Source organism: Mus pahari, chromosome 6 (assembly GCF_900095145.1).
Source record: "Mus pahari chromosome 6, PAHARI_EIJ_v1.1, whole genome shotgun sequence".
Classification (NCBI taxonomy): Eukaryota; Metazoa; Chordata; class Mammalia; order Rodentia; family Muridae; genus Mus; species Mus pahari.
The window spans coordinates 18,978,949-18,997,134 of NC_034595.1; the positions used below are offsets into that span (position 1 = coordinate 18,978,949).

The 18,186-nt window shown below is 40.4% G+C and overlaps 1 protein-coding gene across 1 annotated transcript in view; it reads left to right on the forward strand.

The window, feature by feature from the left end:
- Pappa (pappalysin 1) overlaps positions 1-18,186 on the forward strand; it is a 229,112-nt gene that overhangs the window by 37,064 nt on the left and 173,862 nt on the right. The window contains exon 3 of the mRNA XM_021200408.2: positions 15,187-15,332. Within this exon, the coding sequence (XP_021056067.1) occupies positions 15,187-15,332 (146 nt within the window). The remainder of the gene's footprint in view (positions 1-15,186; positions 15,333-18,186) is intronic.

Here is an 18,186-nt window from a genome sequence, read left to right on the forward strand (position 1 = left end):
TCTCTCTCTCTCTCTCTCTCTCTCTCTCTCTCTCTCTCTCTCTCAATATAACCCAAAGAGTGCAGAGTTACAGTCTGGCCCTGTACTCATGGATGTGCTGCCCTTCACTGGAGTGTGGTTGACCTAACAAGAGCTGTACCCTTAAAGAAAACTTACTCTCCCATCCCCAAGTTTCATCAACTGTTAATGGCTCCGGAGCTAGGAGTGAGGGCTCATGACCCTCATCCCTACCCCATACACAGGCAGGCAACCACAGATGCAGGGGAGGTCATGAGTGTATCTGTGGTCCTATGATGTTTAGAAGACAGTTTCACTCTAGTCTTTCATGACACCTGGGTGTGAAGATCTCTCTCTCTCCTCTTCTATGATGGTACCTGAACCTTAAGGGGAGGGATGTGCTATACACCTTTCATCTGCCACTGAGTACCCCATAGACAATTATTTGCACTTTGGCCAATTTTGAGTTTCTTTGTTAAATTCCTTCCTATGCTAAGAGAAACTTCTCTGATGAAGTTCTAGAGCTAAACAAAACTAAGTGTAGAGAATTACAGACTTGGAGAATAGTTTGACACTATGTCCTTTAGCAACATAGCAATAGTAAGTTCATCCCTATGGCCTAGGAGATCACACATGAGTTCTTAGCCAGGTTTGCAGTATCAGTCTGACATGTTGTCCTATAGGATGGGTTAGTTAGTTGCTCACATAACATCCATGTAACTATTGCACTTCCATGATTATATCTTGCCATATTGGTAACTCACGGAGTTCACAACTAGGTAAGATGGTTGAAGACTTTTTCCTTTATCAGATGCAATAACACTTTTATGGCACCATGGAAGCTAGCTTTTATATCCCATCTGATTTGGGGATTTAAAATACAGAGAATTATTGTATGTAGGGAAAACAAGGCAGTTACCTGGAAGAACGGTGATTTCATCGAGCATCCAGGAATAGCCATCTCCGAGAGAGGTCACAGTCAAGAGTCCTGGAGTGAAGCAGATGGTAGAGTCACACGGAGTGGTTAAGGAGAATTGAAGGAGGGATGATTTTGAAGTGACAACTACTTGCAATGCCGTATACAGTAGTAAAAAGAACTAGTAACCTTAGCACTTCACTTCGTGGTCATCAAACACGAAGAGCCATTTCCTACTTTTCTTTTGTATAGGAAAAATGAGTGGGCAGATGTAGTAACTACAAGTTGTGGCTGGACTGAAAAGGCTTTTCAATTCTGGCTGTAGCTTTTCTAAAAGAAAAGAAGCCTCCTGAACAAGCTAGGAGAGTCAATGTTCTCTTTCTCTCCTGACTTACTCACGGAACACTGAGAGGCCACTTCCCTGAGGTACAGGACAGCTAGTGGCGTCTTGATGAACAGACAGAAATGTCCAGAGCAGAAAGACAGACCATGTTGAAGGTAGACACAGAGAGAATCAGTGAGAAAGATAGGCACTGGAAAAGAACAGTAAGAAAATCAAAAGACCATCTACTGATGCTTTCTATTCAAAAAAGTCAACCAAAACAAGTTTCTCTTTTTTTTCTCACAGAGAACTTTGTTACCCAGTATCAGTTTCTCTCCTTCCATTCTCTCTCTCTCTCTCTCTCTCTCTCTCTCTCTCTCTCTCTCTCTCTCTCTCTCTCTCGTCTCTCTTTTGATTCTGTTCTTCAATTTCTCTAACAGTATAGATTTACAGCACATTCCGTTCTTGCCAATCCAATTGCTGCCCCTGTGACATCATCACCTCATTGGTAAAACTGACCAGCAATTGCTCTACTGAGTCCACTACTACTACAAGAGACTACCCCACAGTACTAAGGTAGGGTCATCAACTCTTCATAAGCATGGCTAGCCTTTCTATGTGACCAGTCAGGTAGAGATTGGCATCACAAGTGTACCTTAGTCATTCTTCCCAGGACAGAGATAAGCCAGGTAGGCAACTGACATTTTGTATTTTAGTAGTCTGCCTGGAAGACAAATTTCTCAATTCCCTCTTCAGAACCTGCAACTTCCCCATCCTACCCCTACAACATCCTTGGGTGAATTACACCTGCAACTGTGAATATTTATTTACATAAACTGAGGGGGGGAGTGCAAAACAACTGTTCTGCCCCTATTGGCTCATAGGGAAATGTTTCTTTGCCTTCATGTGTGTGTGGTTTGTATCCGGGGTGTGTGAATATGTGTGTGTGTTTGGTGGTGGTGATAGTAGTAGTGGTAGTAGTAGTAGTAGTAGTAGTAGTAGTAGTAGTAGTAGTAGTAGTGTTTGTGTGTATATGTGTGTGTGTGTGTGTGTGTGTGTGTGTGTGGTTTTGGGTAGAAAGGGGAGGTGGGTGTGTGTAAAGTTATTTTTTATTGTGTGTGAGAGTTCAAATATATGTGAAATGCAAGTGAAGAGGACATGAAGCCTCATGTGTCATTTCTCAGGTGCCTTTAACTTTTTGTCTTTGAGATAGTCTCACACTGGTCTGGAACTCATCAAGTAGTCTGGACAAACTGGTTAGGGAGATGCAGGGACTTAGACATCCCTTCCTCTCCATCACATGGATCACAAGGATTGCCATGACCAGATTGTTTAGAGCTACATTCAGTGGATTTACTCTTGTCCTCATGCTTTCAAAAGAAGTATGTTACTAGATAAACTCTCTCCTCTTCCCTTTCTTTGCTTTCTCATTATTATTGTTATTGTTACTACTAAATGTAAAAGTAATCTCCTGGAATAAAATCCTTGATCTCCTAGATCTTTGTTAGTTTTTAAAGTCAACATGGCTGGAGATCTCACAAGAAGGGTTACATTTTGAAGTCAACTCGGCAAACTTGCCTAAGCCCTTCAGAGTGCCATTAAATGATTTGACTCTTAGTTTTGTTTTTTTGCACTACTGATTCCATAGATGCTCTTAGCCTGAAACAGTTGTTAGCAAGTTACCAAGGTATCAAGGACTATAAGAGCTTAAAGACATATGGGAGGCCTTTTGTCACAGTTCCTTCTTGCTGATCAGAAGGAGTTCAGGATGTAAAGAAGAGTAGGCATAGCCCAACTCTAGCAGAAACAGAAATTTGATCTGGGACAGAGAACTATGCCAGTAGCTAATTTCCTATTCCCAGGTTGTTTAAGTCCCTCAAGCTTCCCACTACCCATTGCCCCAGTGTCTTAGAAGCTGATAGCTGGGGACTTGAAAGGTTATATCTAGCATATTTATTTCCTCACCCATCACCCATATTTTCTTAAGATGTCTTTAATAGCCATAACACAGTGACAGATGCTTCTGAATTTCAATTCAGAATCTCTTGTCTGTCCAGGAGTTTGTATTCTGCACTCTAATGGCCTGTTAATTACAGTCATCCCGGGAATGGACAGAAAGACAGAGGACTTGTTTCCATTTGAAATACCAGGACCATAAGTTCCCATGATAACTGAGAAAAGGAGGAACCACTAGGGTTTTGAGAAGTTAGGGAAATTTTCATGATGTGGTAGAGACAAAAGAGGTTCCCAGTATGGTCAGGCTTGGCAATGACAGAAAAGACATGGGGAGAAGGGACAGGTTGTACAGCAGGGCAACTGAGGCTGAGCTGGGAAAATGGAGAGCAGGAAAGCACCAGTTGGCATTCCATGCATGTAGATGCTCCAATTTGTTCCTCAATTGCACATCTCAAAGAATCAGCATGATTAGGAAGAAATAAAAATTCAGGGGAAACACACTGTGTCCTTGGCTGGGCAGTTTCTTAGCTATGCAATCTTGGGCCAGTCTCTTAAATTCTGAGTCTCCATTTTCACATCTACTGAAAGAAATAATATTTGATGGCACACTTCATATATTATTTTATGTGACCATGAGGCTCATATAAAAGTAATATAACAGGGAGTCCTGGGAAGCATTAACCAGTTTGCAGATGAAAAAGGGCATTGTTGTGTTGGTTTTTTTTTTTTTTAAGTAACTTTGTTCATTCTTTTCCAGTAATCCTGTAAGAGAAATTACTTGGAATCTTATAATCAGAATATCAAGGTTTATTTAACGTGACTAATATTCATTACAGCAATAACAGGAGTCAGGACTGGTGTAGTGGAAAAAATATGCACACTGGAGACTGACCAGGGTTTGAATCTTGGCTCCACTCTGCCCTAACTGTCTGACCTTGGCTCATTGTTCAGTAAAAGTTGGTGGTTTCTCATCCATTAAAATTAGGTGATAACAGCTATCCTGTGACATGTCATAAAACATAAATAAATTCACTAGTGTAAAGCACTTGGTTTTGAGTCTGGCACATAGTAGGTATGGTAGGTGTTCGTCCCATTTCTTCCATGCACACAGACAGACTGCCTGCCGGTCAACACTTATTTCACAGAGATTGCATTCCAACAAGCTCTTAACAAAGACCGGAGCAAACTGCAATATACAAACTGAGAGCATTTAGCCAGATTACTTTCATTCTTAAAATACTTTCTTTTAAGGACTGGCCACAGAACTGGTGCTGTTATGTAAAGACCACATCACTTATATCAAACTTATCCACTTTGTACACTAGTTTATTTGACAATTACCCCCAAATGACTAGCTGTATTAAAAGACATATTGCCTCAGAATCTACTCCATGCAGTGCTGGCAATGGTCCTGAAGAGGCACATGCAAGTTTGGTGGATGTTACTAAGATGTTCTTACTATGATTGCTTTAACGTTGATACACAGTAAACCTGAGCAGTCACAATGATGTGCCTAGCCTAATTTTCTCTAATGTAATCCTGAGTTTTCTTGAAACCGAGTAAAGTTCACCTTCAGTCGGAGTTTCCACCTGAGAACACTGTACCATTTTAGTCATTGAAAGGAGGGCACAGGGGAGATTGTAATTAACAGAGACTATCCAGGGCTCTGAAACATTAGGAGAGCAGGGAGCTCAGAGCAGTGAGCTGTGTGAAATAGCAAGTTTGAGAGATCAAGCACATTTAGAGCATGCTTCCACTAACCATCTGATACCATTGTAGCCCTGTGTAGCTGCCTTCTATGAGACATCAGGATAGAAGGAACAGTCTGCTTCACTGTTTAGGTTTGATGGAGTGCCATCATAACATATGATTCACCTTTTGGGGTAGCACCTGGCATGACATGAGCACTACGCATAACAATGAATTTCCAGCTGTTGTTTGGGAATTTCCCTTCCCTGGGAAATCTGATGTCTTCCCTCCATATCCTACGCTCACCTGCTTCTCAATTCTAAAACCTCTTACTAGAATTTCGAGGCTGGAATAAGAGTCAGAGATGTTTGACTCCATCGCTGCTACCGTTCGACTTTTTGCCGCTATGAAGTTCCATATTTTCTTTAGATTTTATCTTTCAGTTCTAAGAGCCTTATCCATACTAAATGCTAATGTATTCCTCTTCTGGAGAGATAGGCAGCAGAGCATGTCACACTAAGATTGTTCAGTTTGAGCAAAGAAAGAAGGCATGTCAGGGGCAGAGGTTGAGGCTCACTGAGTATTTGTGAAGTCAAGGAACTGAAGGTGAGAAAGATGCCCATCGTGGTGTCGGTACCAGACCCTGCGAGCTGCCTCCTGGTCACAGGCAGACCAGCACGGTGGAGCTTCTAGTACGACAGGATCTGAGAGACTCTGTCTCTCACCCCTTTCCGAGGTTCAATGTTCATTCCCATCCGCAGTTCCCTGGACAGATGGGAATACTGGGTGCCCTTTCGAAGGCCTCAGTAGGAGGAGTACTGGGGATTTTCCATCATAACTTTAGCCACCTCAGCACTCTCCTTTCCCTCTCCCAATCCACTGGTGACACTGACAGCCCATGACAGCCTCAGCACTTGGTCAAATTCCCTTCCAGTTAGGAAACACAGCCAATGAGGCTGCGAGGGAAGTTTGGACCTATAAACAACAAGTGTATTTCGTTTTAGTGTGGGGAGGGGCACTTTCCTAATGTGATTGCAGCTCAACATCATCCTGCAAATCAGCAGCCTCCACACCATCTCTCTCACCGTCTGTAAAAAGCCAAACCCGGGAACTAACATGTAAACCCAGAGACCTTTTTCTCCTAGATTTGTTTGCATAAGTAGCACCAGTGTGCAGGTCTGTTGAGAACCCCCTCTCCTTCTGTTTTTTTTTTTTTTTTTTTTTTCCTTCATCCTCTGCTTCTCTGCCCTTCTCTGTGCTCTAGGTTGTGTTAGTGGTCTGGTGGTAAAACAGCAGGGAGAAAACTGTCTCCATTTTGCGTTTCTGGTGTTTGTAATTCCAGCCTTTTGTGACTTCAGTCAACCATAGCCCTTAGGCTTGAGCTTGGCTTCTGACTACTGAACTTTTTTCTTTTTTCTTTCTTTCTTTCTTTCTTTCTTTCTTTCTTTCTTTCTTTCTTTCTTTCTTTCTTTCTTTCTTTCTTTCTTTCTTTCTTTCTTTCTTTCTNTTCTTTCTTTCTTTCTTTCTTTCTTTCTTTCTTTCTTTCTTTCTTTCTTTCTTTCTTTCTTTCTTTCTTTCTTTCTTTCTTTCTTTCTTTCTTTTATGGCCATAGAGGGCAATGGTAACTCTAACACCACAGAAGCGTGGAGTGTCTCTGTATCCTACACAGGGTGGAGGAGATGCACAAGGGAAGTCTTTTCCCGAGTGGATTCCTGGTAGAAAAACACAATTTGCCTGCGGTTTGGCCTTACACAAAGAAGAAGGAAACTGGATTCTTCCAGTGGCCAGCGTGAAGTCTGACACTTTTTCATTCTTATTTAAATTCATTGTATGTAAACTGGGAAAGGCCAAGGTCTACTCTTTGTTAGACCAAGACCATCTCAAATCAGATTTTGCAATTCTGGTTCCTATGCACTAAGGCTGATTAGCAGATGATAGATGTACTGATACAAATGAAAGATTTTGATGGCTTTAAAAGGCACAGGTGAAGTTGAAGGTGGACACTAATGTGGCTAGAAAAATAAGAGACAGTTCCTTCTTTCAGGGAGTTTCCCAGCTCCTCTGTCTAATTAGGTACAATGTGTTCAGCATACCAGGAAAGGAAGCTATGCTTAATGACAAGTTGAAAACCCTCTTAATATCCCTTGAATCTCAGTGGTGACACCTGGGAAATATGCCTATTTTCTACTTCATTTTTCCCTCAAGCTCTAAATGTAGCAAGCATCCTGTTTCCAAAAAAAAATCGACTTGAATGATACTTTCAAAGAGCTTCACATACAATGTCATTTTTTCAGTATCCTTTCTCCAAACTTGAACTCTGTGGTCACATGAACCTGTGAAAACCATCTCTGCTCTAACTCCAGGAAAGACAAAATATGGAAAAGTTATTAGGTTTGTTAAAGGTCACCAACAGAGATCTACACCTACTGTTGTGATTGCATTATTCTCACTTCAAATACATTTGTTATTTGCCTAAGATTATATGACTCATATGGAACCACAGTCCAGACTAAATTCCAGATGCTGTCTTATTGACAACTACTGGTGATGATATAATTCTTGATTTATCCTTCCTAAACTCAGTGTTATTTAGTTAGCCTTCCCATCTGTTACATGGCACACATGGCTAAAACTAGAGCCATAGCACCGAGAATCTGAATAACTTCTTATATCTAAAATACCATGGCCACTACAACTCATGAAACACATGTTTTTGTCTTTGTTTAATTTTATTTCAATGAAAAAGACAAACTCTAGGGCCATTATTGAGCTGTGCATATTTCTTTCAATGTGGTCAACTCTACTATTTATCAATTGTGGTTTGAGTTCTACAGGAAGGAAGTTAGATGGTTGGAAGAGAAAGCTGTGGAGCCTAGCTCTCCATAGTTGTGTTGTGAAAGCAATAGTTTGACACAAATTGCCATATAGCTGTAATGGTACTTTTTAAACATAATATTATGCTTCAAGGAGTTTTGTTTTCTCATGTAGCCAAGGATGCTTCAATTTTTATGGGCTGCTCTTAAAATTAGTGAACTCTGAGCTCATAGTACTATCAAAGAAATATTTCCTAACTGGAAGTAAAGACTAGGAAAGGAGTGGACCATTTGCATAGAAGTGCATGAGCATTTACTTACAGTGTGCCATGTTGAGCCATGGCTACACAACATTGAACAGTACACAAAGCCAGGCATGACCCTACCATGTTAAAATTATCTATAAGTAAGTAGCAATGGGAATAGATGTGTTCTGAAGACCTGGGTTTGAGAATAAACACGATGGCTTCTAGACCTGGTGGAGTCCTGAGGCCTGAGACGTGATTTCCAATCCAATATGTGGAGCTGAGCTGGATAAGAATCAGGTGTTCCTGCATGGCTCTTCTACCCAAGTCATGTCTAAAGCTGATTTTCAAAAGGTTAGAAGAGAAAAAATAGCAGCTGTGTAATTCTGAATAAAATTTATCCATTAGAAGAGTAGAGTTTTTTATTCTGTGAAAATTCTTACCACTCAGGTACCATTTATGATATGAGAGACATTATTTTTGAATGCCTTCTTTATTTTGTGAAGATTAGAAATCTCTACTTAATTTTATCTCATCTTTAAAATAAACAATCCAAATTTCTGATCAACCTCCCACTGCCAAATTTCTGATCAACCCTCCACTGCCAAAATTCTGATCGATGCTCTACTGCCCCTCCCCTGATTCATTAGATTCAATGTAACAGCTCCTCTAATCCAAATATTCACACCCTTGCCATTACATCCATCATGGACTCATCATGACACTTCTAAGTGAGGGGACCTACGAAAAGAGCAGCTACCTCACCTGGTCATGGTATCTTCACGTGTACACAGGGAAGACTCTTAATCAGAAGTTATAAGTTTTGTAAAACTTCAAAAGGATACTGTTTTGAAAGTATATCAGCAGGCTTAGTACACAGAAACCTCCCTAGAGTTATTATCTCAGTGTGTCGGTTTTGTTGGTGTTACGAGCATCTGCTTATTTGATTTTATTCATAAAACCTCTAGATTTTTACAGTATAAATTTTTCCTCTTTCCATATTTTATCACCAGTTTCTAGCTATGGTATATGGTAGACTCTCAATTCATGTTGATTAGTGAAAGTCGGAAAGAATGATTGATTGAATAGAGCAGAAGGAAGTTGTGATGTAAAGAAAGGATGAAGGCCAGGAATGGAGGGAAGAAACCGAGGAGTTAATGAAAGAATGTCTTGTTCAATAAATGAATGAAAGAATAGACAGTTTTTCAGTTATCTTGGTTGCTGTTATATTTTTCTTGCCTAAGGGTCAAACTTCCATATAAAGACTATTATTTCAGAAAGCAAACATTCGAGATTCCAAAAATTTAATATACACTCCAAGAAGTGTGCGTGTGCCTTTTGATAAAGAAGAGAGGCAAACTTAGCCATTTATAATGATGAAACTGAGCAGGAAAATAAATTCCAGATCATTTGGGCCCTTGGGATAAAACACAAAATTCAGGTTTTAGAACTGGTCACAGCTTGGAGAAAGCTTGTTATTTGGAACAAGAATATGGACGCAATAAACATTCTGAGGTTTATCTTGCTTTGATGGCTTGCCTTGTGTAGCTTTGATCTTTATATTTGATAATCATTTTCAAATGGTTTGGTGTGTTTTGAAAGTGAAGTAGCAGTTCATGAATCCTTGGAGTTCCTTGGAAATGGCAAGCTGCAATTGAAATTTGGAATTGGACAGTGCTGAGACTGACCCTTGCTTTGTGAGCTGGAGAAACAGGGTGACCCATCGTGTGAGGAAGGAGAATACACACACTGACAAAGTGTAAAGAACCAGGGTCATTAATGGGATGCTAATCTAAGTAGTCAATGGGAGATGGGCCCTTTGACTCCATTAGCAAGTTCAAAAGAGAACAATACATCTTGGGGTCTTATGAGTTGGTGATCTGCTAGTTACTTTCTGATACACCATCATACTGAAGTTTAGATATTTCCATCTATGCTGTATATTATGATCTCCATTTTACGGGTGAGGAAATTTAATGTCAAAGAGATAGACCCATGTGTTGGAGGTCAGAGGGCCACTGCACAGAAGAGGAAGGATTTGAATCCCTCTGTGTCTGTCTTAAAATAGCTATCTGCTTCTTGTTCTTTTAACCCAAAAGAACTGTTTTTAGCTTGGCCCACTCTCAGCTCAGACAAATGCTTCACAAATTGAGGTCACCTGCACATGTCCAGCACTGTCCTCTGTGACCAGCCTGCACCTATCAAAAGCCCAAGGAGCAGTACAGGAGAATAACAGTCTCATTTGTGCAAGAGAAAGTCATCTGAAAGGTGACCTGCTTTTAAATCTGAATAAAACTCAGAGCACATGAGATTTGACCTGGGCTTCTGTGAGCCATACCTCTGACCACTCTCCATTCAAAGGGATAAATAGGTATACCAGGGTACTGTGCTTCTAGCACTGAAGAATCTTGGTCTTTCCCAGATTATTTCCCATGATTTCATGTAAGGGCTTTGTTGTTGTTTTGCATTTTGAATGTGGTTCCCTTTTGCTTCTTTCAATAAAACAGGCCCTGACAGCTCTCTCATTCAGATTATTACAGAGTTGTACCATCTCAGGCCAGTGCATTTAGGAAATATGTTGTTGGCACTAGCCAGCGAGTGAGATGCATAAAGAAAATATTCTAACGACAGTTGAGTTGAGAGAGCTTTGATCTCCCTCCAGAACTGCACTCATGGCTTTGAAATGCAGTTCTGGCAAAGGGGTAAAGTCTGGGCGCCATGGCAATCAGGGCTGGGCCCCCTGAAACAGACATTCCTGGGGACCCACAACCTTCACTGTGGAATCCAGGTGCATGAGATGTGCAGGAAGAAAGGAAACACAGCTTTTGGGGAGGGGCCATTTCTGTATAGATTGCCATTTCTAAACACTGTTGGTTGTGCTATTAGTGGTGTTTTGGCCAAGATGGAGGATGTGACAGGAGTGGGGGCCTGTGATTATGGTCAAATGTGTTTGAGAACACTTCAAATACTTTCTGCCTTGCTCCCATTTATAAGGTTATGAAAATGTTTGCAATCAAGAATATAAGGTTCTCAACTTATTCAGGAAAGCATTTCTTAGTGACAAAGATTTGGTAACTCTTTTCATTTAAATATGTATCTGCTTCCTGTGCATTTAGCTTTTAGTAGGCTGTAATCTGGACAGCAGCAATGTAGTTCACAAGCTCATTGAAGAGGTGCAGACTTTAAGCTACAGAGCAGGAAGCAGGCTGTATGTAGCGTAGCGAGGTGAGATGTGGCTAAATACACATGCAAGTTCTCCATGGGGGTGTCCAGATCAGGGAGATGAGGGGAGGCCACCGTCCCTATTGTGGTCAGTTTTCCAAGCTATGCAGCATTACAAGGAATTGCTCCTACCTGAAGCAAGAGGTAATCTCACTCACCAACATAAAGGTTCTGAAGTCAAAGATCACATGTATATAAGCCTGAAGCATCTGATTCACAGCTACATCCTTCTCATCCTCAGAGATACAAGACCTCAAGCAGATCACCTCATTTCCCGGAATCCTGAGCTTCCTCGCCCTGGTTTGATGCTAAGTGATTCAAAGGACAAGTGACCAATAGCTTCAAATCCTTACTTTCCTTTATGTATTTTTGAGGAATGTTTCAAGAGGCACAGAAATTACCATGATTTTGAACATAACTGTTTGAAGCCCATAGTCTCATGAATTAGATGAGTGCTCATAATATGAATAAAACACAAACCAGAATAATAAAGATTAGAATTAAAAATAGAGTCCATATCCTTCTTTTCAGCTATTGGTAATGATGAGTATTTGGAGTATTGATCACAGCACTAATTACAACTTTATACAACTTTATTAATTTTATTACAAGTTCCCCTCTACTAGTCGTTATCACCTTCTAGGTTTTATATAATGCCATGTGGGTAGATGGAGCTAGGTATATCACTCACTGTGTCTCCCTGGTCTCTCTAACACTCATGAGAAGTAGTGTCTCTGATCTATGAAATGCAGTTGAAAGTGGTCAGGATAGGATACATGGAGTACCAGACTTCCTCAAAGGGGGACGATTTTACATGATTACAATTCAGGAAGTTATATTGTATAACAGAAGATGGGAGATCACAGATATGCTTAAGGAGGAGCTATACATAGAAAACACACATGGGGCTCTGGGTAATGTAACCTTGCCATTCTGCATAATTGGGGTTGCAAAAGGAAAAAGACATTGGGAAAGAGTTATTGGAACCTGAGACTTGGAGAACTGTGTAGAAGGGAACTGACAGCTTCACTTCAGGAGGGGGATGTAAGAGACTAGAAAAGGGGAAGCTGTATTGTGTGTTCTACCTTTGTGTTGACCTGTCTCAGAGCTAACAGGATATACACAACCTTGGGCCTCTCTGCCCTCCTCTGTGTAACTCTAGCAGCGTGTAAGTTAGTGAACAGTGTTTTGAGTTATATTGCTTTCTTCTAGGAGGTAGAAGATACTTTTTAATAATTTTGTCAAGTTTGAAATACATGTACATGGCTAATGTGTTAGTTGCCTTTCTTATTACTATAACCAAAATATCTGACAGATGCAGATTATAGTTGAAAAGATTCATTTTAGTCCATAGAATTACAGGGCTAACTCCATGTTGCTTGGCCTCCTACTGCTTAGGCAAAGCATCAGGAAGCGGGCACATGTGGAAGAGAGCTGGTTACCTCATGGCAAGCAGAAAGCAGAGAGAAGGAAAAGGACCAGGTACAACCTTCAAGTGCCCTTTCAGTAATCTGTTTTCTCCAGCTAGTCTCATCACTTCTCAAAGTTTCCCAAATTGTACCACGAACTGAGGACCATATCCAAAACTATAACTGCTAGTCTTTCCATAGTTGCAACACTGAAAGTCAAGAGCAAAAGAACTTCATTTTCTTTTGCTCAGGTTAAATATCCCTATACCATAATCTTCCTTCTAAATTTTCTGCTTCTGGTGCCTTCTCCTCCATCTACTGCCTAAAGTGATAACTGAAAACTACATCATCTTCAAGAGATTAGCAGATGGATATAATAAAGAGCCACACAGACTCCTGTGTTCAAAGGCTTCCCTGATGCCTTTGGGAGACATCCAGCTTAGCTCTGCATTGGTGGAAGACCTCGGTCTACAGGGAAATCTTTTAGTAACAAAGCTACTTTTCCCTTTGGGTGGATTCCCCCAAACAAGAGAGACAGGGAGGAGAAAGGTCAGTGGGTCCAATAGCCTAACCCCTTTTGGGAGATGGAGGCTTCCCAGGAATGAGAAAACCCCATATACGAGCCAGGGAGAAGATCCAACAACCCACATTTCTGCTTTGGGCTAGGATGAATACCACCTCTTGAAAACATTGGCTCTGCAATTACCACTGAATAAACAACCAATTAAAATGTCTCCTCTTCCAGTGTGTGCCTTCCTCTCTTGAAACTTTTTCATCTCAGACACAGAGGTGTCTTTCTCTAATCAAGTATGTCTCTTATGTCTAAGAGACCATTAAAGGGAAAGGAGGGAGAGGGAGAGGGAGAGNGAGAGAGAGAGAGAGAGAGAGAGAGAGAGAGAGAGAGAGAGAGAGAGAGAGAGAGAGAGATGCTCCAAGAAAAAAATCTAGGCTCCACTGTATTCTCATTCTTTTCTCTGCATTATTTTTCTTTTCCCCATGGGCTGGAGTCAGCTTAAAAGGTGAGTCAGTATTTTAACTTATAAGTCTATCCCCCAAATTAGCCATGATAGCCTGTGTTTGCTACCTCTGTAATCTTTTCGTCTGACTAGTCATCAAAGTGAAGATCATATGGACATTTGGCCTCATAGAGACCTATGATGGGAGTGGCCAGAATGCAGTGGCTGTCATATATTTCAGATTGGGGTCATGATGAGTCAATGCAGCCTGTGAATCAGCAAACACTAATCCTGAGACCAAGACCTAGGTATTTTAGTTTCAGTGCTGGCTAATTTAAACTCAACTCTATCAGTTTCTATGTCAGGCTTACTAGATACAACACCCTGAGCTGAAAACTAGGTACCAAGAGATGAACAAGACATCTTCTCTACACTCAGATAACCTAAGAAGATGGTACATGGTGTATGTCAACAGAAAAACATAAACACATTTCTAACCCTATCCAACAATGGCTGTCAGCTACTCATAAGGATTCCTAAAAAGCAGGATGACAGACAAGAGTCAAGAGGAGGTAGCATTGAAAATGAGCACAGAATAACATATATGTTCAACCAAAGCAGAGAGCAGAAGCAGCTTCGCATACTTAGCATTTCTGCTCTGGTGAGTGAGTCTGTCAAGGCTATTATTGGATTATCCAAGATTACTATTTCTTGAGCACATAGAATATGTGTTTCTTTAAACCCCCTCTCTCTGACTCATAGCTTGATCTCAGTGTCTCTCTGTCTCTGTGCCTCTTTCTCCCCTCATCTCTGTCTTGTCTCTCACTTTTTGACATCGTTCTTTAATTTTTCTTTTCTCTTTCCCCCTCTCTCCCCCTCTCCCTTTTGCCAAATCTCTTACCAACAAATTTCTCTCCACATTGAAGAGACAATCCCTATAGCATGAAGAGTTAATTCCTTTCCAAGATATGACCACCTCCAGATGTGACAGCAACTTTAAGCCCAAAACATCTTTAGTCTATTTTGCACATAATCAAATAGACTCTTGCAGAACGCAGAATGGTCGATGGGTGGCAACATGATGCCTTTGTGGGAAGAGAATACATTTCCGAGCTATCCAACATTAACATTGAACCCCAGCACCACTTCTTTGGATGACCTATTTTAAAACATTGGACTACACATTTCTCATCTTAAAAGAAAAAATTGCAATGTCTCCTTACAAAAGTAATGTAGAAATGAAGAACACCACCTACTGCATCTCCCCATTTTCCAAGTAAATGACCAAGGCCCATAGTGAGTGAATGAGAGAGAAACCAAGACATGTTATCTCCTTCATGCTCTGGATTCTCGGTCTATTCTTCTAGGTTGCCCTCTCCTTAGTCAAAATATCATAGTCCGTAGAAATATAAACACTGGGTTTTCAACACATCCAGATTCAAAATTGGACCCAACTATTCATAGCTAATTTAATTTGGGTTTCTTTCAGTAAAATGAAAAAAAAAAGAACATTTTCAGAGAAATGCAATGATGTGATGCCTATAAAGGGTTTAGCCACTGTGTCCAACGTAAGAGCTCCTGATTATGTGGGAAAGAGCCTGCTGTATGAATAATACTTTGTGGGACAAATGATAACAGCCAAACTCCCTTTTATGTTTCAGAGCCTACTTGGATGTTAATGAGCTAAAGAACATTCTTAGACTGGACGGATCAACACATCTCAATATTTTCTTTGCAAACTCTTCAGAGGAGGAGTTAGCAGGAGTGGCAACTTGGCCATGGGACAAGGAGGCCCTAATGCACTTGGGTGAGTTTTAGACGCTCCTTCAGAAGGAACTTATGAGCAATAGTTTGGATCTCAGTGTGAGGAAGACTGCAGAACAACCATAATGGTGCAGGCAATAGTAGTGGTGGGAATAATTTATTTGTTAGTCTAATTCACATAACGCTAGTATCTCTGGTGCTACCTCTGGCAATCAAGCAATCCTCTGAAGGAACTGGCTTTTTGGATGGCTAAAACTCTTAGACCCAGAGAGCATGAAGGGTTTATCCAAGGTTATACAAGTAGTGAGGAAGCCTCAATTGGAGTTCAAATTTCTTCTGTATCCAGAAACTACATTCTTCTTGTACCTCCTTCTTCTAATTCATGCAGACTTCTTAGCCTGGAAACCACATTAATCTGGCATAGCTGGGCTAAGACAATCCTGAAAGATGCCAAAGAAACAATGGAAATGCAATATATATATATATATATATATATATATATATATATATATATATATATACTTCTCTCCTTCCAGGTTCTGTCCACCAGAAACCTGAGGAAATCTTCTGATATTTAAATTAGGCATATTCATAAACATCACATCGGTTTGTGCAGGGTACTCTTTAGAATTCAGACGTGGCAATCATTCCTGAACCAGTGGTTACAGAAAAAATTACAGTTCTTTGAATTTTTATTTCTTCTGTATTCTTGTCCAGCATACATAAATATGTAGAGAGACCATTTTTACTTGTGTAGACTTGAAATTATAGTAAAGGTACGAATTTCAATTCTGTTATTTTAATGTTCCCAGCTATCTACATGTTTCCATAATAGAGGAGTCTTACAATTACTTCCTGTCCTACATTTTTTTTCACTTAGAATCACAAAAGAAAAGCTTCTCTCTGGTTTGTTTATACTTTGCTAGAGATAATTATTTTAAACAACCATTCTAATACTCCACTGAGAAAGGCACTACAGTAGGTTTAACAGTTTTCCCTCAATAACATTCTCTTATTGTTTACAACAATGAGACTGATGACTCTGTGAGATTTGTGATTTGAGAATTCCTATGCTCAGCAGAACAGCAGTGCTGGATGTAGTCTCAGTCCAGTATGGTCAATAGTAACCCAGAGTCTAGTAGCTACTCTTCTACTTAATTGGAAGATGGTGAAATCTATAACTTCAGCTGAAGAAAACTGTGATAAATCAAATTATGGGCTTAGTTCTCTATTATTTCTAGAGGGATGAAGCTGGAGTGTGTTAGAGACAGGAGAGAAAGGACGGGAGAGGGGAGTGAGAGAAAGAGACAGGGAGAGAGAGAGAGAGAGAGAGAGAGAGAGAGAGAGAGAGAGAGAGAGAGCTTTTTTTCTAAATGATATATGTACAAATAAATGNTGGAGTGTGTTAGAGACAGGAGAGAAAGGACGGGAGATGGGATTGAGAGAAAGAGAGAGAGAGAGAGAGAGAGAGAGAGAGAGAGAGAGAGAGAGAGAGAGAGAGAACACTTTTTTTCTAAATGATATATGTACAAATAAATGTATCATCTACCGAGTCAAGTCTGGCCTCTAAGAAACTCTTTTCACTTTTGGTCATTACAAATGGGGAATGCTATAGGAATCTAGTAAGTAGTAGTGATTAAATCAAATATTCCACAGTGGTCTCAACAAAGAATTGGATGCTCTAAAATGTCTGTAATACTTAAATCAGGAAACCCTGAAATCGAAGATAAGTTATAGATAGATAGATAGATAGATAGATAGATAGATAGATAGATAGATAGATAGATAGATAGATAGGCATCAGACATGGATAGGTTGTGAGCAGGAGAGCTCATACAACTAATGCAAACTTGAAAATGATTTCCTCTTATCGCACACTTGGTATTGCTTAGGAAGGTGATGTTGGAGTAGAGGCAAAGGCATCGTTTTTCTCAGTCTTAGATGGATGGCCTTACAAGATTCTGTTCTTGGATTTGTTGCCTAAAATACTGAAGATGCAGGTTAACTAGATAGCCTCCCATGGTCTTTCTAAGCTGTGAAATTTGCTCTTATTTAAAAAAAAAAAAAAAAAAAAACATCCAGAAGATTCCTGATCAGCATCTGGGGATGGCTGACAACTGGTCAGGGCTTCCAAAGTTAAAGAGAAATACTCCTGATGATTTCATAAATGTCAGAGCCTGGCTCAAGGCCAGAAGTGGAAGAGGCTGTAAATCTATAGCATGTTATAGTGTTTCAGGATGATGTCAGGCTTGAGCTATTTCACCTTTTAAGAGAAGTAATGAAACAGGACTCAGGGGCAAGTGTTGTCATTCTATAAGAAAGGGTCAATTGTTGTAGAATGAACAGAGCCAAGCTGTATATTTTAGTTTGCTGTCCTATCACCATTCCTAGCTGGCCCTGCCTCTGTTATCTGCAAGACTTTATAAAAAGACCATGGACCATTAGCACTGTTGTAGATGCTTAGAGCTTCCTAGAGAAAATAAGTCTGTTTCTTAGGAGAAACCAGAGCAGTGTGAGGTAGGTAAACTGCTAGGAATGCCATGCTGCCTCCCTTGGCTAGCAAGCTGCCAGCTCCCCATCCTAAATGCAGTTGATCATAAGCAACTCCAGTGCAGTAGCCCTCAATCTAACACAATTGATTAGAACCATATTTTTTAAGCCTCCTTTGCTGCTATTACACCATTATCCCTGGAAAAAGCCTTGGGTGGTAAAGGGATTACATTTCAGATTATGACTGACAGAGAATAATGGAGAAAGATTTCCTGTTTTAATTTCTTTTCTTCCTTCCTCTGCCTGACTTTGTCATCTCTCTCTCTCTCTCTCTCTCTCTCTCTCTCTCTCTCTCTCTCTCTCACACACACACACACACACACACACACACACACACACACACACAC